This window comes from Bufo bufo, chromosome 3 (assembly GCF_905171765.1).
Source record: "Bufo bufo chromosome 3, aBufBuf1.1, whole genome shotgun sequence".
NCBI classification, from domain to species: Eukaryota; Metazoa; Chordata; class Amphibia; order Anura; family Bufonidae; genus Bufo; species Bufo bufo.
This window is the reverse complement of record NC_053391.1, coordinates 284751546-284777033: the sequence shown is the minus strand read 5'-3', so window position 1 is coordinate 284777033 and position 25488 is coordinate 284751546. Positions and strand designations below refer to the sequence as shown.

The window sequence follows — 25488 nt, the reverse complement described above, 5'->3', positions numbered from 1 at the left end:
TATACCTATGTAGCATTGTTTTCTACATATACAATCACCACTGGCAGCCTATTACCTCTCCCTCCTTTTAGTGACCATCTCTCCTTCCTATTGGCACCCTGTGGTTACTCTAAGATCTTTTGGACTTACATCCAAACTGTACTTTGATTAACACTCTTTTTCCTTTCGCTCTGTACCTAGGTTACAGTCACGTGATTATCCCCCCACATTCTGTCATGAAAGCTAGGAATTGAGCTTGGTCAATAATTAGAACACAGTTGGTGTTTCCTAATCGGTGTAAATATAAGAAAATAAAAAATGCCAATACAGTGTCTAAAACATAAACTTTTACTACCAACTACAATTTTTTTTATGAACTATGCAATATAGTAAAAAAATAACATTTATTAGTTTTAAATCATGGAGAGGAATGGAGCGATATAGTGGCAACAGGTATCAGATGTGCTGCATGGAGGGCTCCGACTTTACAGCAAAACAATGAGTCCTAACCTTTTCTGTGACCGCACCACTCCTAAGCCAGTGTGGTTATCCTTCAAAGGCAGTTGTAGGTGCGGCCTCAGAAAATGAATTTGCTATGAACACGAGTCTTTTTCAGGTTGTTACCTCTACAGCTAATGGCAAGTGTTACAATTTAAAACAATATATAAACTGCAATACAGATTTGCGATTTATTTGATTACCTGTAGAGAGTGTTCATTACAATATGTGGGATGTGCAACAAAAGAAATTAAAACAAGAATACGCAAGCATTTGTCTGACATCCTGCATTATAAAACCCGCAATGTGTCAGCAGCAAGTTTACATTTTGAGATTGTTCACAAGGGGGACATCTCTGCTTTTTCAGTGCAAGGTGTGGAAAGGGTCACTGCCCCAATTAGGGTAGGTGACCACAAAAGAAAACTCAGTAGAGAAGCTTTTTGGATGTTTCAACTGGGCAGTTGCTTTCCCATGGATTAAACAAAAAGCTAATTTGAGTATTTATATGTTTTGTTTTTTCACATTTTATAGTATGAATTTTTATTTCCACATTTTCTGTGTTGCCCAAACATTACCACCTGGTAACATGTGACATCTAAAGCTTGAATGTAATTGGTGGGAAGAATGTATTTATACTGGGGGCATCACTCAGAAACGGTGTCATGAGTAAGGATCTTAAATCCATTATCTGAAACGTGTAGATACTGTGCATGTACTGTGTTTATTGGATTTTACCTCTGAGAAAAAAAATTCTGGGAGCTGAATCTATCATATTTTCTTTAAGTTGTACGCATGCCAAGTCCTTGGTGTTTCTGTGCTTCCTAAACAAACAGCAGGTGAGCACTGCTCTAATCTCTTGGTGTCAGTATACACTGCACCTCTAGAATTTTATTTAATATATTCAAAATAACACACACCAATCACATTATTATGCAGAGATTACTATACACTTTAAACTGTGCCATTAAATGTTAAACTGGTACACACTCGAACACAAGCTTTAAAGAGGACCTTTCACCGATTCTTACCCTATGAACTAACTATACAGACATGTAGAGCGGCGCCCGGGGATCTCACTGCACTTACTATTATCCCCGGGCGCCGCTCCGTTCTCCCGCTATGCCCTCCGGTATCTCCGCTCACTAAGTTATAGTAGGCGGAGATACCAGTCCCTAAGTTATGGTAGGCGGAGTCTGCCCTAGCGCTGGCCAATCGCAGCGCTGAGCTCACAGCCTGGGAGGTTATTTTCTCCCAGGCTGTGAGCTCTGCAATGCGATTGGCCAGCGCTAGGGCAGACTCCGCCTACCATAACTTAGGGAACGGAGATACCGGAGGGCATAGCAGGAGAACGGAGCGGCGCCCGGGGATAATAGTAAGTGCAGTGAGATCCCCGGGTGCCACTCCACATGTCTGTATAGTTAGTTCATAGGGTAAGAATCGGTGAAAGGTCCTCTTTAAGCACTTTTCAAGCACTATGTATTTTATTCATGAAATGCACATCTAGTTATTATTATCTGTATAGTGCATAAATATTTCATAGCACTGCAAAAAGATAATCATCACTCACATTGATGCCTGTCCTAATTGGGGCTAACTATTTAACTTACTAAGGGTACTTTCACACTAGCGTCGCTGGATTCCGTCAGGCAAATCTGGCAATCTGTATGCGGATCCATCTCACAAATGTGATGCAATACCGGATCCGTCTCTTTGGTTGTCATCTGGAAAAACGGATCCGGCATTTATCTTTTTAAAATTTTTAAAGGTCTGCGCATTTTTCCGGAACACTTAGGCATTAATGTATTTCAATGTAAAATATTGCCAAATCTGGTATTCCGGCAAGTGTTCCGGAATTTTGGACGGAGAAAATATCGCAACATGCTGCATTATTTTCTCTGTCCAAAAATCGTACAGTGACTGACTGAAGACATCCTGATGCATACTGAACGGATTGCTCTCCATTCAGAATGCATTAGGATAAAACTGATCAGTTTTTTTCCGATATTGAGCCCCTAGGACGGAACTCAATACCGGAAAAGACGAACGCTAGTGTGAAAGTACCCTTATATATTATAATCACACATATTATAATCACTTATTTTGGATTATTAGATCTTGGAAATTAGACAAGTATGCTATACCATTGCTTATAAAAATGCGATGCATTTTGTGCAAGAGGAATTAAAACAAAACCAGCAAATACATACTCATTTTCTGTTATGTCCTCTGTATCAGACATGTTTGGTTCTGGAAAAGAGTAAAGAAAAAGCACATAAATAATTAATAAGACTTTACTATTAGTACTATTTTGTGTATATTTTTTGTTATTTCACAAAATATTTTGCCAGGAAAAGGAATAGCAAAACCTCATGGACCAATGTCTAGAATGTATACATTTCACTTATTATCACCAGTCACTGCTTAAACAAAAGTTTAAAAATAAAAACGAAAAGATTTTATTGATCATAATTAGAGAGCTGCGAACCTGTCAAGGTTCAGGTACGTCAAATGTTTTTTAAAAGTTCATTTCCAACCAGATTGGCTCCAATTGGCCTGGAAATTGGAATATAATACTCGCTAGTCTCCTAGTACTTTTTAGGAAAACATGTTACAGATGTAGCAACGTTACCACTCCTTTCACAATCGCAAAAGCGAAGAACGATAACAAAAGTAAAAACAGAAACCCAAAAAATCTGAATGCAATTTACCTTTATAACCAGCAGATGGCGCATAGAACTATTACATTCTAAGATTTGAACATACCTACATACAATTTACAATGACCACACTAGCATTTCAACTATTTTTAATTCTATCATTAATTTAATAAACTATTAATCAAAATTTTATAGTTTATATTTATCCTACTATTTATAATTATTTTATTAAAGGTACTTTTACTTAAATACCTATTTATAACACAACACAAAAAAACACACAGGCTACATGCCAAAAGCCAGGTATAATGCAAGCCAACACCTACTCATAAAACAGGTGAATGGGATACCTTACAATGGCAGCCTGGTGCACTATGAGACATTTAAAACCATCTCTCATCTAACTGAGAGTCAGTAAGTCTCAATGTTGCCTGAGAGCTCTTGGATAGCTTGGGGGACCATGCACCTAAATCTTTATCATTAGGGTGACAAAATTTTATATATATATATATATATATATATATATATATATATTTTTTTTTTTTTTTTTTTTTTTTTTTTTTTTTATTGCTAGCTAATTCTTCTCTAACTGCTTAGGAAGGCTGCATAAATTTCCGGGTTTCTAATTGTTCTAATATATATTTAATAACCCATCTATACTGTTTTGTTATGTCAGCTAATTTGCATAAATATGAAAGACATAGCACATGTGATTAGCCTACTTTCCACCATGGACAGCGCCATCTATTGGATACATAGTCTTATGTCCTACAGTCTGCAGAGTATTATCATTTTCCTCATGGACAGCGCCATCTATTGGATACATAGTCTTATGTTCTACAGTCTGCAGAGTATTATCATTTTCCTCATGGACAGCGCCATCTATTGGATACATAGTCTTATGTCCTACAGTCTGCAGAGTATTATCATTTTCCTCATGAACAGCTCCATCTATTGGACAGCTGAAACACTGTTTGCAATATCTTGGCCATATTTATGCAAATGAGCTTACTTGACAAAACATTATAGGTTATTTGAATTGACTTGTAGTTCGGACAATTAGAAAACAGAACATTTTTATGCAGCCCTCTTAAGCAGTGAAAGAGGAGTTATCTAGCGTAAAAAAAAACAAAAAACATTACAATTGTTTTCACCCTAATGGTAACGACAGGTGCACAGGACTCCCAAGAAATCCAAAATAAACAAATATTTAGACTTAATGGCTCTCTCCATTTGGATAGAGAGCTAGTTTAAAATGTCTTCGGCTGTGACTGTGAGGTATGCTGATGGTATCTGTCTCACAGATAGGACATTGGCTTAAACATATCTTGCTTATGGCATATAGTCTTCAGTTAAAAAAAGAACTGTTTTGTGCTGTGTTTTGTCATTTTAGTAATAAGGAGTTATAAATGGTAGGAAGAGAGCTATATAATAAGTGGTTATTAATATAAGGTAGAGATAAAAAAAAACCTTTTTGCTTGTACTTTGTGTTTGATTGTCTGTTTTTTATACACAATTATAGGCATGTGTGTGTCTGTGTCAGTATTGTAATCAACAGAAATGTATCTCACACCAGTTGTGACTAACACCAACCAACCCCCAACATTGTCCATCTATTGTTCTCAAGCTGTGATGGAAGAAAGGAGATGCACGACGCCCTTTGTTATTTTTATTTTTTTTCTCTTTTAGAACAATACAGTAGATTGAGAATGATTAGGTGGGGGGAGGGTTTAAATTCCACAACATTTGTATTTTTTTGCCAATGTAGGCTTTCATACTCTCATTTCGCGGAACAGATGACATCCTGATGCAAACTGAACAGATTTCTTTCCATTCAGAATACATTGGGATATGCCTGATCAGTTATTTTCCAGCATAGAGCCCTTGTCACATGGACTCTGGTGTCACGCGGACATGCATCCCCGCGTTTTGGCCTATGTCACATAGACTCTGGTGTCACGCGGGGATGCATCCCGCGTTTTGGCCTATGTCACATGGACTCTGGTGTCACGCGGGGATGCATGTCCGCTTGACACCAGAGTTCATGTGACAGGCCAAAACGTGGGGATGCATGTCCACGTGACACCAGAGTCCATGTGACAGGCCAAAACGCGGGGATGCATGTCCTGGTTACCTGTTTTATGAATAGGTGCTGGCTTGCATTATACCCGGCTTTTGGCACGTAGCCTGTGTGTTTTTTTGTGTTGTGTTATAAATAGGTATTTAAGTAAAAGTAACTTTAATAAAATAGTTATAAATAGTAGAATAAATATAAACTATAAAATTTGATTAATAGTTTATTAAATTAATGATAGAATTAAAAATAGTGCTAGTGTGGTCATTGTAAATTGTCTGTAGGTATGTTCAAATCTTAGAATGTAATAGTTCTATGCACCATCTGCTGGTTATAAAGGTAAATTGCATTCAGATTTTTTTGGTTTCTGCTTTTACATTCGTTATTGTTGTGACAAACTGCCATTTGCCACTGGGCATTGTAGAGGACTGATGGCTAGCCTCCTGCCCTACGACTATGGCCCCGGGACATATTACCCTTCAAGAACAGAACTATGCCGCATGTCTGGACTGTTCTTAGGACCGAACGCGGTCAGCGGTGTATAGTAAAGAATCTATGGAACTGTTTTGGGCAGAAAATTGTGCTTGCGGTCGGTCATAAAGGACTTCACTTAACTTTTGATCCGCTGGAGGGATCTGTGTGATTTTTGGGAGTGTTGATGTTTGATGTATGCAGAGTTTAAATATGTAATTTTTATGGAGATGGAATGTATGGTTTTAAAGTTACAGTGTATGTTTAAAAACTGTATTTTTACTGTCTGTGATAGTTATGTTAATCCATAATGATATCCCAGACAGAAGGGAGGATTTTGTGTATTTGGGTGGAAATTCCTGCCCTATTGTTCCCGCATGTGTATTGGTGATCTCCCTTTGTCCTAGGAGATAATTGAATTGCACTTCGGGTGTCTCCAGGCAGAGAGGAGGAGACCATGATGCATTGTGGGGACCTGCATAAATACGGGCGGGTAGCCCTCAATAAAGAGTTCATGCTCAGTTCATGCTTTTCTAACCCTTCAAAACGGAGCCTCGTCTCGTTATTGGAGGGAATTGCTGTATCACGCTGGGGATTGCTATGCTCTGCATATTCCCTGGAGGAGAGATCTTTCCCACACGGTCCTGAATGCTGGAGGTTCATTCAGGGTGGAAGGAAGACGGCGCGGCTCCAGTTAAGCTACGGCGGTTGTGGAGTCTGCGGTGCTTGTGGTGTCCAGTGCGGTGCTTGTGGTCCTCGGCGCAAGCTAGGAAGCGTCCATTAACGGAAGCGGATCCGTTACATTGGTGGCAAGCGGTGGGATGGCTTCCCTAGTGCGAGGAGCAGCATCCTGGGAACACCAAGCAAAACTGGACTATTGGTATAGTCACGTACGGTTTGACGCTATGCTGAAGAGGCGGTTGGCTATCTACGGGCCCCACCTAACAGAGGAAATTGTACCGGAAGTGAGGAGAGAACTGGCGGAGTATCTGCAGCAGGAAGCAGAATATCGGGCAGAGATGGCGAAGTATTCCGTCCCTGCGCCCCAGCAAAAACGTGAGTTACAGGGGGCCGAAGGTGTCGTCCTTCCCCCCCCAGCGGCAGTGTGTACCCCAGGGGGCCGAAGGTGTCGTCCTTTTCCCCCAGCGGCAGTGTGTACCCCAGGGGGCCGAAGGTGTCGTCCTTCCCCCCCAGCGGCAGTGTGTACCCCAGGGGGCCGAAGGTGTCGTCCTTCCCCCCCAGCGGCAGTGTGAACCCCAGGGGGCCGAAGGTGTCGTCCTTCCCCCCCAGCGGCAGTGTGAACCCCAGGGAGCTGAAGGTGTCGTCCTTCCCCCCCAGCGGCAGTGTGTACCCCAGGGGGCCGAAGGTGTCGTCCTTCCCCCCCAGCGGCAGTGTGTACCCCAGGGGGCCGAAGGTGTCGTCCTTCCCCCCCAGCGGCAGTGTGTACCCCAGGGGGCCGAAGGTGTCGTCCTTCCCCCCCAGCGGCAGTGTGAACCCAAGGGGGTCAAAGGTGTCGTCCTTTCCCCCCAGCGGCAGTGTGTACCCCAGGGGGCCGAAGGTGTCGTCCTTCCCCCCCCAGCGGCAGTGCGTACCCCAGGGGGCCGAAGGTGTCGTCCTTCCCCCCCAGCGGCAGTGTGAACCCCAGGGAGCTGAAGGTGTCGTACTTCCTCCCCAGCGGCAGCCTGTGTTTCAGGGAGAGGAGCGAAGCACCCTCTCTCCCCAGCGGCAGCTTACCCTAACAAGGGGAGACACCAATCGCCCAGACGGCGCAGATGGGACCGTGGTCTCTGCGCCTGACCTACCGGGATGCTGGACAGCCTGTCCAGATCCCCCACTACCCTCACCAGGACAACAGGAGGAGGGGGTGAGTACAAATTCCCCTCCCCAGTTAACTCCTAATGTGGCCTCAGGGTTAACAGAGGCGATGTTAACCCCTGTTGACTCCCATGTTCCTCTGGCTACTGAGCCGGACTATGGTCTCAGCACCCCAGCAGAAGAGCTGGCAGCTGGGCAGAGTGCAGTCGGCCTCTGCCCTCCCTCAAGTCCCCACAGCATGTTGCCCCATCACCACAGCAAAATACCCAGGTGCAGTAACTGTTTCTTGTGGGTGGGTCACCCTTGTACCTGTTTGTTGTGGGTGGGCTACTCGGGCATCTGGTTACTGTGGGTTGGTGGATCGACTAACGGAGGCACTGACCGACAGAAGGTCAGGTGCCTGGTTAGTCTTCCCCCCAAAGGGGAGATGTGTGACAAACTGCCATTTGCCACTGGGCATTGTAGAGGACTGATGGCTAGCCTCCTGCCCTACGACTATGGCCCCGGGACATATTACCCTTCAAGAACAGAACTATGCCGCATGTCTGGACTGTTCTTAGGACCGAACGCGGTAAGCGGTGTATAGTAAAGAATCTATGGAACTGTTTTGGGCAGAAAATTGTGGTTTCGGTCGATCATAAAGGACTTCACTTAACTTTTGATCCGCTGGAGGGATTTGTGTGATTTTTGGGAGTGTTTATGTTTGATGTATGCGGAGTTTAAATATGTAATTTTTATGTAGATGGAATGTATGGTTTTAAAGTTACAGTGTATGTTTAAAAACTGTATTTTTACTGTCTGTGATAGTTATGTTAATCCATAATGATATCCCAGACAGAAGGGAGGATTTTGTGTATTTGGGTGGAAATTCCTGCCCTATTGTTCCCGCATGTGTATTGGTGATCTCCCTTTGTCCTAGGAGATAATTGAATTGCACTTCGGGTGTCTCCAGGCAGAGAGGAGGAGACCATGATGCATTGTGGGGACCTGCATAAATACGGGCGGGTAGCCCTCAATAAAGAGTTTATGCTCAGTTCATGCTTTTCTAACCCTTCAAAACGGAGCCTCGTCTCGTTATTGGAGGGAATTGCTGTATCACGCTGGGGATTGCTATGCTCTGCATATTCCCTGGAGGAGAGATCTTTCCCACACGGTCCTGAATGCTGGAGGTTCATTCAGGGTGGAAGGAAGACGGCGCGGCTCCAGTTAAGCTACGGCGGTTGTGGAATCTGCGGTGCTTGTGGTGTCCAGTGCGGTGCTTGTGGTCCTCGGCGCAAGCTAGGAAGCGTCCATTAACGGAAGCGGATCCGTTACAATTGTTCTTCGCTTTCGCGATTGTGAGAGGATCGGTAACGTTGCTACATCTGTATGTAGGCTCCCTTTTCCTATGCTTAATATGGTGGATCTGCTTATACTCTGTATTGGCATTATTGCCTCCTGCGTGAAGCTCCATATGCTGATTACTAGTGTTAAGTGAAGCATCCAAAGTGGAATTTGATCCAAAGTTTAGAAAAAACTTTATTTGCACAAAATCTGAATTTCCTGGTACTTCGTGTTAACAAATACATTTTTTCCTAAAAGGGAGCTACACGTGTTACAAAGTAAAAGTAAAAAGCCTGGGATTGTGAGATTACCCATAATGCTGTGCAGACAGCCAATCAGCACCTAGCCAGGCCCAATGATGTCACAGCCCTTTAAAAGCCTCATCCCATGCAGTTGTCTTACTGGGAGTGGGGGAAACTCCCCACCATACAATGAGGAGCAGAAGGGATAGCAACTAGGCCTGGAAGCTGGGATAAAGAGCAGGTCACCTTCTAGAGCTTCCCTAATCCTCACCCTGACTCCTAACCATATAAGCGGACCCAAATGGTAGGACGGCTCATACCCAGGAACCTCGGACCCGGAGTCGCCCTGATAATCCCTGGAATAGGAGCAGTGGTGAGACGACCTGTTCTTCCAAGACACGGATTAACAGGAGTCTCATCGGCCTAGCTGCAAGGAAAGGGACAGGTAGTGAACAACTACTGAATCGACAGGTAAGAGCCCAGAAATAACACGCACTTACCTGCCGCAGCAACAACGACAACCGGAGCCCCATGCGGACTGAATGCATGGCGGCCCCCAGCCGAGCTGCACATTGACTTGTGATTCCTCCTCCGGGGAACCCTGAGACCCCCTTTCGGAGGCACAGGAACACACAGGAAACATGTCTAGCAAACATGCTGGACTACAGACACCAACAGACCAGACATGTAACAACCACTAGACAACACAACAACCACCCATACATAAACATCACCAAACATATGCAAGGAAAGTGAAGGGAAGGTAGACAATGGGATGACATAGATGACATCGGAGAGACATCGATGTCCCACTAGGTGTCACGGTAGGTGAGGGAAGGGAAGCAAACCAAATACAACAAAAGCAACAACACACCAGGCTAGGCCCCAAAGCTAGGGATCAGGGAAAGGTCACCACCTAACAATCCCTGAGTCTTTCCCTAAATGCTGACAACATGAGCAAATCCTAAAGGTGGAAGTGCTCATGCCCTGGAACCTAAGCCTAGCTGAAACTGTAACAAACCCTCAGCTAGGGAGCTGGGAATAAGTCAACCGGTTCCTAGCGCTTGGTGCAGGAACCAGCATCTTCCTGAGGCCTAGCCAGAACAAACAACAAAAGGGAAGGAATAGGACTTAGCTTAAGACGGACAGGGAGCAGGAGATCCACCAAACACCAGCTGAGAACTCCAGAAGCAAATATAAACCGCAAGGGCTATAGTGAGAGGAGGGTATAAATAGCACCACTAAATAGCTAATGAGCAGAACCTGTGGAGAGGTGGGATCCTGCCCAAAACCACAACAAAGAGAAACAGAACAATCTGTCAGATAGACTCACGTGTAGAAAGTCTGTCAGATCTACTCAGGCCTCTCACATGGCAAGGCGTGACACTAGGTGGCCCTCAAGGACTGGGCAGATAAAACACCCAGGAAAGGAGCAAAGCACCAGCACCAACAAAGGCTAGAGTACAACTGACTCCAGCCTGGAAGCCATAGGTGATAAAACCCAAGTGGCCACATCCAGCAAGGAAGTTACCCTCTCCAGCACCAGACAGGGGAGGAACCAGGAGAAGGGGAGCAAAACCCATACATGCTGCTACAACAACGTGTCGTCCCTGGCAACCATCATGTATGGCTAATGTGTCACGGCGCACAACAAAAACTGTGACACTCGCACGCCTCAAAGCCCTCCCCAACTGAAAAGGGAAACTAAGTGCAACACCAAAACAACGGGGAGAAAAAAAAAAAAGAAAGACAAGAATCAGCATCAGCGCAAGCAAGTCTCCCCAAGACTGCCACCAGCACGCTCAAACCATCGACTAGGAACCAGGCAGCCAGCCAATAAACAGCCCGATTAAGCATTGTATTGCTGTGTCACTGGTGCAAAGGTGTTGTATTGCACCTACCAAACATGCATACAGGTCGCCCACAGACTAAACACCGGATTAAATGTATTTCTGTTCAATGGTGCAAAGGTGTTGTATTGCACCCACATAAATGCCTACAGGTCACCCACAAACTTATAAAAAAAATAGAAGCCTAATACTGTCCCTTACTGCAGCAGCATCCTGTCCCTACACTAGTCAGAGCACAATGGCAGTGCACCACGTGAGATGCTGAACAGACAGGATCCGTTTTTTGAGGGTTATTGTTGTGACAGATTAGAGGAAACTGTGCATGCACTTCAGCCTCTCTTACCGTGCCCATCTTGAGTTGCAAAGGCAGAATAGCTGTCACGAGGGTGTCTAGAACCACGCCTGACTCCGTTATACCCGGGGTCAGGAAGTCGCAGCAGTTGGCTGCGCGCTCTATGTAAGATAGGGCTGTTTCCTTATAGTAGCTTTCTGGGTTTGCTTTGCAAACCCTTTTGGCTCACTCAGGTATCTGTAGCTCCTTCTCCTCAGCTGTTCCTTGTCCAGCACTCCCAACCTCCTTATATTCCCCTCTCACACTTCTCTGGTTGCCAGATATAGAGCTTCCTGCCTGGACATCTATTCTGACCTTCTGGAGCTGTGTTACTGCGTTCTCTGGTTGTTGGTCCAGAACGCTACCCTCCGGATCCCTGTTGGACCTTTGTGGTCTGCTGTGGTCGCCCACCTGGGTGTATGTGTTTGTCTGTATTGTCTGTCCTCTCCCTGGTGTTTCCCTCTTAGTGTCAGTGGTGCGGACTAGCGATCCCACCGGCCCGTTCACTATCTAGGGCTCATTTTAGGGAAAGCCAGGGTTTAGGCACGTGATCGCCGCACAGGTGAGGAACCCGTCTAGGGACGGCAGGGCAGTCAGGTGCCAGCCGCAAGGTGAGTCAGGGGTCACCACCTTTCCCTCTCCCTTGGGCAGGGCTTTCCCTTTTCCCTCCCTGTGCGTGTCGCCGGTCATTACATTATATCTGGCCCTTATTTTGTCTAGGTAAAAAAAAAATATATATATATTTTTTTTACCTACTTAGAATCCAGTATGGATCAAATTGCTGCTCTGTCCAAACAGTTTCATGGCCTGTCTTTGGAGGTGGCAGGATTGAAGGCGTCGGTCCTCCAGCAACAGCAGCAATTACAACTGACCGCAAGCCCAGCGGTTGCTACTGGTAACCAGGTTGTTGCGGAACCCAAATTCCCTCTCCCTGACAGATTTTCTGGGGGAAGGGACAAGTTTGTGACATTCCGTAAGGCCTGTAAATTATATTTTAAACTGCGCCCTTACTCCTCTGGTAATGAAGAACAGCGGGTGGGGGTTGTTATTTCCCTGCTGCAGGGGGACCCGCAGTCCTGGGCGTTCTCCTTACCTACTGATTCCCAGGCTCTTCGGTCAGTGGATGAGTTTTTCGGGGCCTTGGGTCTCATATATGACGACACTTACCGAGTCGCACTGGCTGAATCAAGATTACGGAGACTCCTAAAAGGAGAGCGGCCGGTAGAGGAGTATTGCTTTGACTTCCGTAGGTGGGCTACGGATACCCAATGGAACGACCCGGCTCTCAGGAGTCAGTTCTGCTCTGGGTTATCCGAAAGGGTTAAGGATGCGCTTGCATTATATGAGACCCCCTTTTCCCTTGATGCGGTTATGTCCCTTTCTATCCGAATAGATAGACGCCTTATGGACAGGTTGAAAAAACCGGAGCCATTGGTAACCCCTCCCAAGCAGCAGTTAGTCTGTACGGACTTAGACGAGCCTATGCAGCTAGGAGGAACTACTCGTCAGGTCTGTCCTCCTGAGGCTCGCCGTAGGCGTGGGGTTTGTTTTTTTTGTGGGGAGAGGGGTCATTTCATTAATGTCTGTCCTTCTTTCCTCAGAAACAAAAGACCGTCGGAAAACTACTAACCCCAGGCTGTGTGGAGGATGTCAGCCGGGGGGTATACGTTTCCTCCATACGTACGTCGCAATTTGTGTTGCCAGCGGTTATTGTTTTTGGTGATAAGACGGAGACTATTTTTTTCTTTCTAGACAGTGGAGCAGGGGTAAATTTTATAGATACCCATTTTGCCCGCACTATGGGTTTGTCTCTCTGTACGCTACAGAGACCTATTCCCATATTCGCTATTGATTCTGCTCCTCTGTCTCAGAGAAACCTCACCCACATTGTTCATAATTTACACCTTCGGGTAGGGGACCACCATAACGAGATGCTTTCATGTTATGTTCTGGAGGGGCTTCCCACTCCGGTAGTGCTGGGTCTTCCCTGGTTGGTAGCGCACAATCCAGTGGTGGATTGGCAGGCCAGGGAGATATTAGAGTGGAGTGAGCAGTGCAGAGAAAATTGCTTAAATAGCAATTGCTTAGTCGCTTGTCAGAAGTTACCACCTTATCGTCCTTATGATTGCCCGGTTAACCTTATTCCCGGCACAAAATTACCCAAGACCAGGTTCAGAGAGACAAGCCATGAAAGATTATATCTCCGAGAGCTTGGCTAAGGGACACATCAGACCCTCTTCTTCACCCGTGGCTGCAGGGTTTTTCTTCGTTAAAAAGAAATATGGGGGCCTGCGTCCTTGCCTAGATTTTCGCGAATTAAATCGGATAACCATCCGAGACCCATACCCTCTTCCTCTCATTCCTGACCTGTTTAACCAGATTGCGGATGCTAGGTGGTTCTCCAAACTTGATCTTAGGGGGGCCTACAATCTGATTCGTATTAAGGAGGGGGATGAGTGAAAGACAGCTTTTTGTTTCAATGGTATTTATTAGGTTTTTACAACAATAAGGTGTACAGAATAATGCACTTAAAACAAAGGACTTGGAGTCCAATTATTTGGACATTCCAAACAAGTAAAATAAAGAACAAAAAGACATACATAAAATAAGACTTAAATAAAAAAAATTAAAAAAAAATTAAAGCATCAGGAAATCAGGGGAAATAGACATACCGCTATGGATAACAGCTTTTAACACCCCTGAGGGGCATTATGAAAATCTTGTTATGCCTTTCGGTCTGACCAATGCTCCTGCCGTCTTTCAACATTTCGTTAATGACATTTTTAGTCATCTAATCGGCAGGTTTGTGGTAATAGACCTAGATGATATTTTAATTTATTCGTCTGATCTGAGAACACATGAGGTGCATGTCAGACAAGTACTGCAGGTCCTACGGACGAATAAATTATATGCTAAAATTGAAAAAAAAATGTGTCTTCGCCGTTCAGGAGATACAATTCCTAGGTTATTTTTTATCTGCTTCAGGTTTCCTTATGGATCCTAGGAAGGTCCAGGCAATTTTAGATTGGGATCTTCCTGAGAACCTCAAAGCACTGCAACGGTTTTTTGGGCTTCACAAATTTCTATAGGAAATTCATTAAAAATTATTCACTTATTGTAAAACCCCTTACTGACATGACTAAGAAGGGGACTGATTTTTCTAAATGGTCTGACGCAGCTAAAGTTGCTTTTTCCAGGTTTAACTTTGTGATTACCTATCGTCCTGGGGCAAAGAATACCAAGGCTGATGCACTATCTCGTTGTTTCCCTGGAGGGGGTAATGTGAGTGATCCGGTGCCCATTCTTCAAAGAGGAGTGGTTGTTTCTGCGGTACACTCTGTTCTGGAGGGGAAGGTGTTAGAGGCCCAGGGGGACGCCCCGGTCTCTTGCCCCTCAGAGAAATTGTTTGTACCGTTGAACCTGCATTTCGAATTATTAAAGGAACATCATAATTCGGCACTTGCTGGGCACCCGGGTAGTAAAGAAACCTTGGAGCTATTGTCTCGTCGTTTTTGGTGGCCAAGGTTTCGTCAGGATGTATTGGATTTTGTGTCTTCTTGTTCTACCTGTGCGCGCGCAAAAGTTTCACATACACGTCCTGCAGGGTCTCTATTACCACTTGTCATTCCCAATAGACCATGGACACATCTGTCAATGGATTTTATCACTGACTTACCTTTGTCTGCGGGTAAAACAGTTATTTTGGTAGTAGTGGACAGGTTTAGCAAAATGGTACACTTCATTGCGTTACCCGCACTACCTAATGCTAAGACTCTTGCTCAGGTATTCGTCAGTGAAATCGTGAAGCTTCACGGGGTCCCCTCCGATGTTGTTTCGGATCGGGGTACCCAGTTTATTTCTAAATTTTGGAAAGCTTTTTGTTCCCGTTTGGGGGTACACTTGTCCTTTTCATCAGCTTTCCATCCTCAGTCGAATGGACAGACTGAGCGTACCAACCAAAACCTGGAGACATATCTAAGATGTTTTGTGTCTGAAAACCAAGAGTTGTGGTCATCATATTTACCGTTAGCTGAGTTTGCCATAAATAATCGTCGTCAGGAATCCACTGGCAAGTCACCATTTCTTGGTGCATATGGTTTTCATCCCCAATTCTGTACTTTCAAAGAGGGGGGGTCTTCTGGGGTTCCCGAAGAGGAACGGTTTTCGTCATCTCTTTCATCGGTATGGCAGAAGGTGCAAGCTAACTTGAAAAATATGGGAGGTAAATACAAATGCATGGCTGATAAGAGACGGTCGCCAGGTCCGGACCTAGGAGTGAATGACTATGTGTGGTTGTCTACTAGGAATATAAAATTGAAGGTTCCCTCTTGGAAACTGGGTCCTAGGTTTATTGGTCCTTACAAAATTGTAGCCATCATCAACCCCGTGGCTTTTCGCCTGGAGTTACCTCAGACTTTTAAAATCCATAATGTCTTTCATAAGTCGTTACTCAAGAAATATGTTCCACCTCTAGAACCGTCACCGCTGCCACCCCTCCTGTTGTTGTAAATGGTAATCTAGAATTTCAGATATCCAAAATTGTTAATTCTCGTCGGGTCCGCCTCTCTATTCAATATCTGGTGCATTGGAGAGGTTACGGTCCCGAGGAAAGAATGTGGGTTCCTGCGTCTGAGGTAAACGCCGACAGGCTAGTTCGGGTTTTTCATGCCTCTCATCCTGAGAGACCTGGTCCTGAGTGTCCGGAGGCCCCTCGTAGAGAGGGGGGTACTGTCACGAGGGTGTCTAGAACCACGCCTGACTCCGTTATACCCGGGGTCAGGAAGTCGCAGCGGTTGGCTGCGCGCTCTATGTAAGATAGGGCTGTTTCCTTATGGTAGCTTTCTGGGTTTGCTTTGCAAACCCTTTTGGCTCACTCAGGGATCCGTAGCTCCTTCTCCTCAGCTGTTCCTTGTCCAGCACTCCCAACCTCCTTATATTCCCCTCTCACACTTCTCTGGTTGCCAGATATAGAGCTTCCTGCCTGGACATCTATTCTGACCCTCTGGAGCTGTGTTGCTGCATTCTCTGGTTGTTGGTCCAGAACGCTACCCTCCGGATCCCTGTTGGACCTTTGTGGTCTGCTGTGGTCGCCCACCTGGGTGTATGTGTTTGTCTGTATTGTCTGTCCTCTCCCTGGTGTTTCCCTCTTAGTGTCAGTGGTGCGGACTAGCGATCCCACCGGCCTGTTCACTATCTAGGGCTCATTTTAGGGAAAGCCAGGGTTTAGGCACGTGATCGCCGCACGGGTGAGGAACCCGTCTAGGGACGGCAGGGCAGTCAGGTGCCAGCCGCAAGGTGAGTCAGGGGTCACCACCTTTCCCTCTCCCTTGGGCAGGGCTTTCCCTTTTCCCTCCCTGTGCGTGTCGCCGGTCATTACAATAGCGTTCTCCAACATTGTCTATTTCCACAAGTTGGATATGTGTGGTGGGAGGCATAGTTACCCCAAAGAGAACTCGCCTCTCAACACAAAATGTTGAGAGATTAACCTTTATAACAGAACATTGTGAAATATTGCCTGTTACTTCTAGCCACATGCTTCAGCCACTATTCTGATGCTGCCACCCACCTGATGCCACACACCTGCTGCCATCTTCTACTACTGCCACGTTCTTTTACTGTTACTGCCACTGCTGTTGCCCCACCCCCACTCTGTGACTGTCCCACTATGGTGACTTCTCATGCTGTTCCCACTATCATCACTCTATTCTGGGGCTACTAGTGTCCTTGTTTGGCCTTGTTGACATAACTGTTTATTTTACCCTTCTTCTGATCTGTCTTGGGAGCATCCATTAGGCCTCGGTCACACAATTGCCAAGGCTGATTTCAGCCTGTTATTGTGGGAGGGGCGTAGGCTTTATAAGCTCCCCTCCCACAGACACTCAGCGCTGGCGTCACTCAGTGCAATTTCCCAGGTCATGTCAGTCTCGCCTCATTCGGCTTCAGCTAGGTAAGTATAGCCGCCGGCGTCCTACCTTCTCTCCGCGTCCCCGCCACCTCCTTCTCTTCAGCAAGCCCTCCGGTCCTCTTCCCCGCACCCAGCGGAGCTGAACAAATGAGGGATCCGTTACCCAGCTTTGGCCCGGAAGGCGGAGTTATACCGACTCCTGGTATCCGATTCCTCTTCCTCTAGAGAGCAGGTGTCGATGTTGACAATCCAGTTGTCTTTGACACAGCTCCACGCCACCATTAATAACTTATCTACATCAATTTCGGACAATTTTGGATTATTACTTTTGATATATATAAGAACTGTAACAACTGTCCTGAGACCATTGATTCAGTAAATGTTCAACTGTATTACAACTCCTCATCCTTGCTGCTACCCTCAACATTTACACCCTACGGTGCTGGCGTCACGAACACAGGGGCCCAGCCACCAAAGCACCTTAAATATCCATTACCATCAAGGGCACCTCAACTTCCATCTGGCTTGGAACTCAACTTCCATCTGGATTTAGTGCTGTCCTTCCCTCCACTGCACTGCCGGCCCAGGGAGGCTCTGCTAACCGTGAGTACAAACTACTACTACCCCCATCGGCCCACCGTCACCTTACGTGTTGCCCCTGCGGTCCGGCTCACTGCACATAGATCCCAATGTAGTGCATACCCTTAAGCACAGCAGGGAGACTGAAGGATAAATATGATGTAGGCACTCAGGGACATAATATGTTCGGTGAAATACCAGGGTAACCTGTCTGCTGCTTCTAGTAATAGTAACAGGCTCACCACTTCGCTATTGGCATTTACAGATGGAGATCCTCTTCCCATTTAAACATATAAAGTAACTTTTATGATAAACTAATGGCATATTCACTGCACCACACATCATTCAGCCTAAGCCCTTGTGATAAATCTGGTGCAGATCTAGACAGCCTAATTTAACACCATTTATATAATTTGTAAATCTGGGTCTTTGCGTGAACCTCGACTAATACTGGTCCACAGACCTCATCTAATAAAATTGTCAACATAATACAGAGTAGATATGACCTAAAATGTAGACACAGAGAGATCTCTAATGCATGTTTGAACCCACCAATGTCTTAAAGAGGACCCGTCACCTCTCTTAAAGGGCTTCTGTCACCCCACTAAAGTGATTTTTTTTTTTTGGGCTAGTTAAATTAGTTATATAGCGATATATTAAAATATAATAGTGTTCCTTACTTTGATCCAGCAGTTTAGTCAAAAAACAAAGTTTTATCCTATGCAAATTCCGTCTCTACCAGCAAGTAGGGCGTCTACTTGCTGGTAGCTGCTGCAGAAATCCGCCCCCTCCTCTTGTTGATTGACAGGGCCAGCCGGGATCTCCTCCTCCGGCCAGCCCTGTCGGCGTTTCAAAAATCGCGCGCCCGTGTTGAATCTGCGCAGGCGCTCTGAGATGAGGAGGCTCGTCTCCTCAGAACTCCCTCAGTGCGCCTGCGCCGATGACGTCTTCTATTTCGATGATGTCATCGGCGCAGGCGCACTGAGGGAGTTCTGAGGAGGCGAGCCTCCTCATCTCAGAGCGCCTGCGCAGATTCAACACGGGCGCGCGATTTTTGAAACGCCGACAGGGCTGGCCGGAGGAGGAGATCCCGGCTGGCCCTGTCAATCAACACGACGAGGGGGCGGATTTCTGCAGCAGCTACCAGCAAGTAGACGCCCTACTTGCTGGTAGAGACGGAATTTGCATAGGATAAAACTTCATTTTTTGACTAAACTGCTGGATCAAAGTAAGGAACACTATTATATTTTAATATATCGCTATATAACTAATTTAACTAGCCCAAAAAAAAAAAATCACTTTAGTGGGGTGACAGAAACCCTTTAAGGCATTCCCTGTGTAATAACAATTCTGGAGCATCTATTCTTATTGCTCTATGTTGTACCATTCCGTTATTATTTCTACTAGAAGTTATGAATGATCTGTTAGCAGTATGCAGTAAGGGTACAGAGGGGTGTTAACACGTTAGGGGTGTGTACCTGCACAGTCTGATAATGACAGCACTGATTGGATAGAGTCAGACTGTGCAGGGACACAACCTCAAGTTGTTAACGCCTATGTACCCTTACTGCAGATCGCTAGCAATTAATTCATAACTTCTAGCAGGAGTAATAAAAGAATGGCATTACATACAGGCATAAGAATAGATGCTAAAGAATTGTTGTTACATGGGGAATGCATGAAGTTATTTAAAAAAGTCATGTCGGGAGTGGTGACAGGTACTCTTTTATGTGAAAAACAAAAGCCTAAGCTCAACAATTCAACAGAAGTGTACTAGTGGTTGTTTTTCCTGCTGTGCACCACCTAGAATCTTATTGTGAGTCATACTGTACAAATGTGTACTTTAACTGAATGATTACTAGTAGATGACAGTTATTTACTCCACAGTCACAGTCAGCCGTTTGACACCTCTGTCAGCTCAAGACTCATCAACAGTCTTGTATGACCAGCTTAACATATTATTAACAAACTTTTAACAAAAGCTGGTCGCAAAAGAAAAAAATATTTAAAATAAACTTTACCTTCAGTTTCTTCCTCGACTCTGTAAGAAAAGAAAAAAAAAGTTAATAGAGTAAATTTATATTAAAAACAAATGTATATGTAGTTAATGAATATCTACTAAAATAAAAAATGCCAAATATTTAATCAAATTATCAAGATAATTAATAATACTTTAATGTTAATTAAAAACTTGCCAAAAATAATGTGTCATGAAATAAATAATGAGTCTATTCTCATCCACAGCTCTGGTCCTCCTTATGGTGTTTGTGTACATGGCTGGGGCATAGACATAGCCAGTAAACCTCATGTGAAGACTGCAGCCAATCACTGACTTTAAAGGGGTTAGACGAGACTAAAAAATGTCCCCCATATGCCCCTCACACTGAATATACTTACCTGGCTCCCTGTACCACTCCTGGTCCCAACATCCGGTATCGGGGGAAAACAGCCAACGGCAAGCGGTGACGGGGACGAGCCTCCCTAGTGTCACCCGTGATGCTATAGAGGCTCTGCACAGGGGTGAGATCTTACTGCAGCAGTCGAATCGCAGCAGCTTTAAGGATCCTGTTTGATGAAATGGCTTATATGTAGCTTGTATGTATGTGTGAGCAAATTAATATGTTCCAATTACAGAACTCTGCAAAGAATCCCATAAAACTAATGGTAGTATGTGCACCAACTGTGGACAGCCTGTTCCTGGAGACAATGTAGGAGATGTCTACACCATTGCCTCTCAGCTAAAGGTCTCCAGTGCAGACATAGTGCAGAGGTTGTGGAATGGTTTACTTCTCAGCGGTCAGAAGTAGGGTTGAGCGAACCCGAACTGTAAAGTTCGGGTTCGTACTGAAATTTAGGATCTTTGGACCCCGAACCCAAACATTTCAGTAAAAGTTCGGGTTCGGTGTTCGGCGATTTCTTCATGGTTTTTGAAAGGCTGCAGAGCAGCCAATCAACAATCTTTTTACCCTTTATGCGCAAAACCCGGACATGGTACAAAAAAGTTGAGGAAATTCCTCCAGTTCGATGAGGCAGTCCTCAAGGCCCTGATTTTTTCTTACTGGGAAAGAGCAGGCCGGAGTACCTCGGGAACTGGAGACGCCCGGATCGTCCCTGGCCAACACTTTCCAGGTGTGGTCCCCCATACTGGAAAGAAGGGACGGACCCAAAAAATGTGCAGAGTGTGTCACAGGAGGGGAATACGAAAGGACACCACCACTCAGTGTGACACGTGCCACGATCATCCGGGCCTCTGCATTATTGGTTGCTTCAGGGAGTACCACACTTCCATGGAATACTAAATTTATAATCCCCTTCCCCAATTTTAATTCCATTTAGCCACTGATAATCGGGAAAAAAACTGTGGTTGTCAGACTTGAGACACTAAACTAAAAAAAATGGACATATTAGGTATCGCCACGTCCGTAAGAATCTGCTCTATAAAAATTCCCAATGACCTAACCCCTCAGATGAACATGGTCAAAAAAATAAAAACGGTGCAAAAAAAGGTATTTTTTGTCACCTTACATCACAAATAGTGTAATAGCAAGCGATCAAAAAGTCATATGCCACCTAAAATAGTGCCAATAAAACTTCTGATCCCGCAAAAAATTAGCCCCGATCTAAGATAATTGGCTAAAAACGGACTCTTAGACTATTGAGATACTAAAATGTTATTTTTTTGGTTTATAAAAGGATAATATCAGGGCCGGACTGGCCTACTTGGAAATTTCCCGTTAGGCCGGTAGCCTTGACTGCCGCACGGCCAGCTGAGGAGGCTCCTTGTCCGGTGTAGCGACTGCCACAAACACCACACACTGTAACGACGGCAGCCTTCTCTTACCTCCCGGAAGCACCCTTACTACTGTGTCACAACTTGCACGCTTCTCATTTACAAGATTTGAATCCCAGGCATAGTTAGCAGGAGAGGGAGAGATGTGTCTGCTGGGATTCAAACCCATGACCTTCTGTATCAGAGGCAAAGCACTTAACCACACAGCTGTAAGAGCTGCATAGCTACTGACTGAAAAAATATGAGACTTCTACTGTAGACTCTGTTAGCTGTTATAGCCAGTGTACATCTATACACATGACAGCTGCCCCAACATACCCAGTACTGCTATATATCTATATGACAGCTGCCCCAGCACATTCAGCTCTGCTATATCTCTATATATGATAGCTGCCCCAGCACACCCAGCTCTGCTACATCTAATACACATGACAGCTGCCCCAGCACACCCAGCTCTGCTACATCTATACACATGACAGCTACCCCAGCACACTCAGCTCTGCTACATCTATACACATGACAGCTGCCCCAGCACACTCAGCTCTGCTAAATCTCCATATGACAGCTGCCCTAGCACACTCAGCTCTGATATATCTCTATATATGATAGCTGCCCCAGCACACCCAGCTGGAATTTACCAGAAGTACCATCTGTGGGACTGACGTTCTTCCTAAGACTCTACAAGCGATGCAGGCGAGGGAGGTTGTGTTTCACAATTTATACCTATGTAGCATTGTTTTCTACATATACAATCACCACTGGCAGCCTATTACCTCTCCCTCCTTTTAGTGACCATCTCTCCTTCCTATTGGCACCCTGTGGTTACTCTAAGATCTTTTGGACTTACATCCAAACTGTACTTTGATTAACACTCTTTTTCCTTTCGCTCTGTACCTAGGTTACAGTCACGTGATTATCCCCCCACATTCTGTCATGAAAGCTAGGAATTGAGCTTGGTCAATAATTAGAACACAGTTGGTGTTTCCTAATCGGTGTAAATATAAGAAAATAAAAAATGCCAATACAGTGTCTAAAACATAAACTTTTACTACCAACTACAATTTTTTTTATGAACTATGCAATATAGTAAAAAAATAACATTTATTAGTTTTAAATCATGGAGAGGAATGGAGCGATATAGTGGCAACAGGTATCAGATGTGCTGCATGGAGGGCTCCGACTTTACAGCAAAACAATGAGTCCTAACCTTTTCTGTGACCGCACCACTCCTAAGCCAGTGTGGTTATCCTTCAAAGGCAGTTGTAGGTGCGGCCTCAGAAAATGAATTTGCTATGAACACGAGTCTTTTTCAGGTTGTTACCTCTACAGCTAATGGCAAGTGTTACAATTTAAAACAATATATAAACTGCAATACAGATTTGCGATTTATTTGATTACCTGTAGAGAGTGTTCATTACAATATGTGGGATGTGCAACAAAAGAAATTAAAACAAGAATACGCAAGCATTTGTCTGACATCCTGCATTATAAAACCCGCAATGTGTCAGCAGCAAGTTTACATTTTGAGATTGTTCACAAGGGGGACATCTCTGCTTTTTCAGTGCAAGGTGTGGAAAGGGTCACTGCCCCAATTAGGGTAGGTGACCACAAAAGAAAACTACTCAGTAGAGAAGCTTTTTGGATGTTTCAACTGGGCAGTTGCTTTCCCATGGATTAAACAAAAAGCTAATTTGAGTATTTATATGTTTTGTTTTTTCACATTTTATAGTATGAATTTTTATTTCCACATTTTCTGTGTTGCCCAAACATTACCACCTGGTAACATGTGACATCTAAAGCTTGAATGTAATTGGTGGGAAGAATGTATTTATACTGGGGGCATCACTCAGAAACGGTGTCATGAGTAAGGATCTTAAATCCATTATCTGAAACGTGTAGATACTGTGCATGTACTGTGTTTATTGGATTTTACCTCTGAGAAAAAAAATTCTGGGAGCTGAATCTATCATATTTTCTTTAAGTTGTACGCATGCCAAGTCCTTGGTGTTTCTGTGCTTCCTAAACAAACAGCAGGTGAGCACTGCTCTAATCTCTTGGTGTCAGTATACACTGCACCTCTAGAATTTTATTTAATATATTCAAAATAACACACACCAATCACATTATTATGCAGAGATTACTATACACTTTAAACTGTGCCATTAAATGTTAAACTGGTACACACTCGAACACAAGCTTTAAAGAGGACCTTTCACCGATTCTTACCCTATGAACTAACTATACAGACATGTAGAGCGGCGCCCGGGGATCTCACTGCACTTACTATTATCCCCGGGCGCCGCTCCGTTCTCCCGCTATGCCCTCCGGTATCTCCGCTCACTAAGTTATAGTAGGCGGAGATACCAGTCCCTAAGTTATGGTAGGCGGAGTCTGCCCTAGCGCTGGCCAATCGCAGCGCTGAGCTCACAGCCTGGGAGGTTATTTTCTCCCAGGCTGTGAGCTCTGCAATGCGATTGGCCAGCGCTAGGGCAGACTCCGCCTACCATAACTTAGGGACTGGTATCTCCGCCTACTATAACTTAGGGAACGGAGATACCGGAGGGCATAGCAGGAGAACGGAGCGGCGCCCGGGGATAATAGTAAGTGCAGTGAGATCCCCGGGTGCCGCTCCACATGTCTGTATAGTTAGTTCATAGGGTAAGAATCGGTGAAAGGTCCTCTTTAAGCACTTTTCAAGCACTATGTATTTTATTCATGAAATGCACATCTAGTTATTATTATCTGTATAGTGCATAAATATTTCATAGCACTGCAAAAAGATAATCATCACTCACATTGATGCCTGTCCTAATTGGGGCTAACAATTTAACTTACTAAGGGTACTTTCACACTAGCGTCGCTGGATTCCGTCAGGCAAATCTGGCAATCTGTATGCGGATCCATCTCACAAATGTGATGCAATACCGGATCCGTCTCTTTGGTTGTCATCTGGAAAAACGGATCCGGCATTTATCTTTTTAAAATTTTTAAAGGTCTGCGCATTTTTCCGGAACACTTAGGCATTAATGTATTTCAATGTAAAATAATGCCAAATCTGGTATTCCGGCAAGTGTTCCGGAATTTTGGACGGAGAAAATATCGCAACATGCTGCATTATTTTCTCTGTCCAAAAATCGTACAGTGACTGACTGAAGACATCCTGATGCATACTGAACGGATTGCTCTCCATTCAGAATGCATTAGGATAAAACTGATCAGTTTTTTTCCGATATTGAGCCCCTAGGACGGAACTCAATACCGGAAAAGACGAACGCTAGTGTGAAAGTACCCTTATATATTATAATCACACATATTATAATCACTTATTTTGGATTATTAGATCTTGGAAATTAGACAAGTATGCTATACCATTGCTTATAAAAATGCGATGCATTTTGTGCAAGAGGAATTAAAACAAAACCAGCAAATACATACTCATTTTCTGTTATGTCCTCTGTATCAGACATGTTTGGTTCTGGAAAAGAGTAAAGAAAAAGCACATAAATAATTAATAAGACTTTACTATTAGTACTATTTTGTGTATATTTTTTCCTGAATGTGATTTCACAAAATATTTTGCCAGGAAAAGGAATAGCAAAAAACCTCATGGACCAATGTCTAGAATGTATACATTTCACTTATTATCACCAGTCACTGCCTAAACAAAAGTTTAAAAATAAAAACGAAAAGATTTTATTGATCATAATTAGAGAGCTGCGAACCTGTCAAGGTTCAGGTACGTCAAATGTTTTTTAAAAGTTCATTTCCAACCAGATTGGCTCCAATTGGCCTGGAAATTGGAATATAATACTCGCTAGTCTCCTAGTACTTTTTAGGAAAACATGTTATGTCTTTTTGTTAATTTTTTTTATTAATTTCAGTTTTTTGTACGTTCCCTATCCCTAAGCTCTTGAACTCAATAACAGCAAGAGAAAACCATGTCTGAGTGACACTGACATACATAGCTATGGGTA

The 25488-nt window shown here is 44.4% G+C and overlaps 1 protein-coding gene across 3 annotated transcripts in view; it reads right to left on the bottom strand.

Annotated features, from left to right (window-relative positions):
• The window catches only part of TNNT2 (troponin T2, cardiac type), a 565716-nt gene that overhangs the window by 459138 nt on the left and 81090 nt on the right, over window positions 1-25488 (bottom strand). For 2 of the 3 annotated variants that reach the window (XM_040424165.1, XM_040424169.1), the window contains exon 1: window positions 2685-2728. In XM_040424165.1, the coding sequence (XP_040280099.1) occupies window positions 2685-2716 (32 nt within the window). In that variant the 5' untranslated portion in view covers window positions 2717-2728. Of the gene's footprint in view, window positions 1-2684; window positions 2729-19745; window positions 19766-24949; window positions 24990-25488 lie in introns of those variants that run through there. The other variant, XM_040424168.1, reaches the window with a different exon arrangement.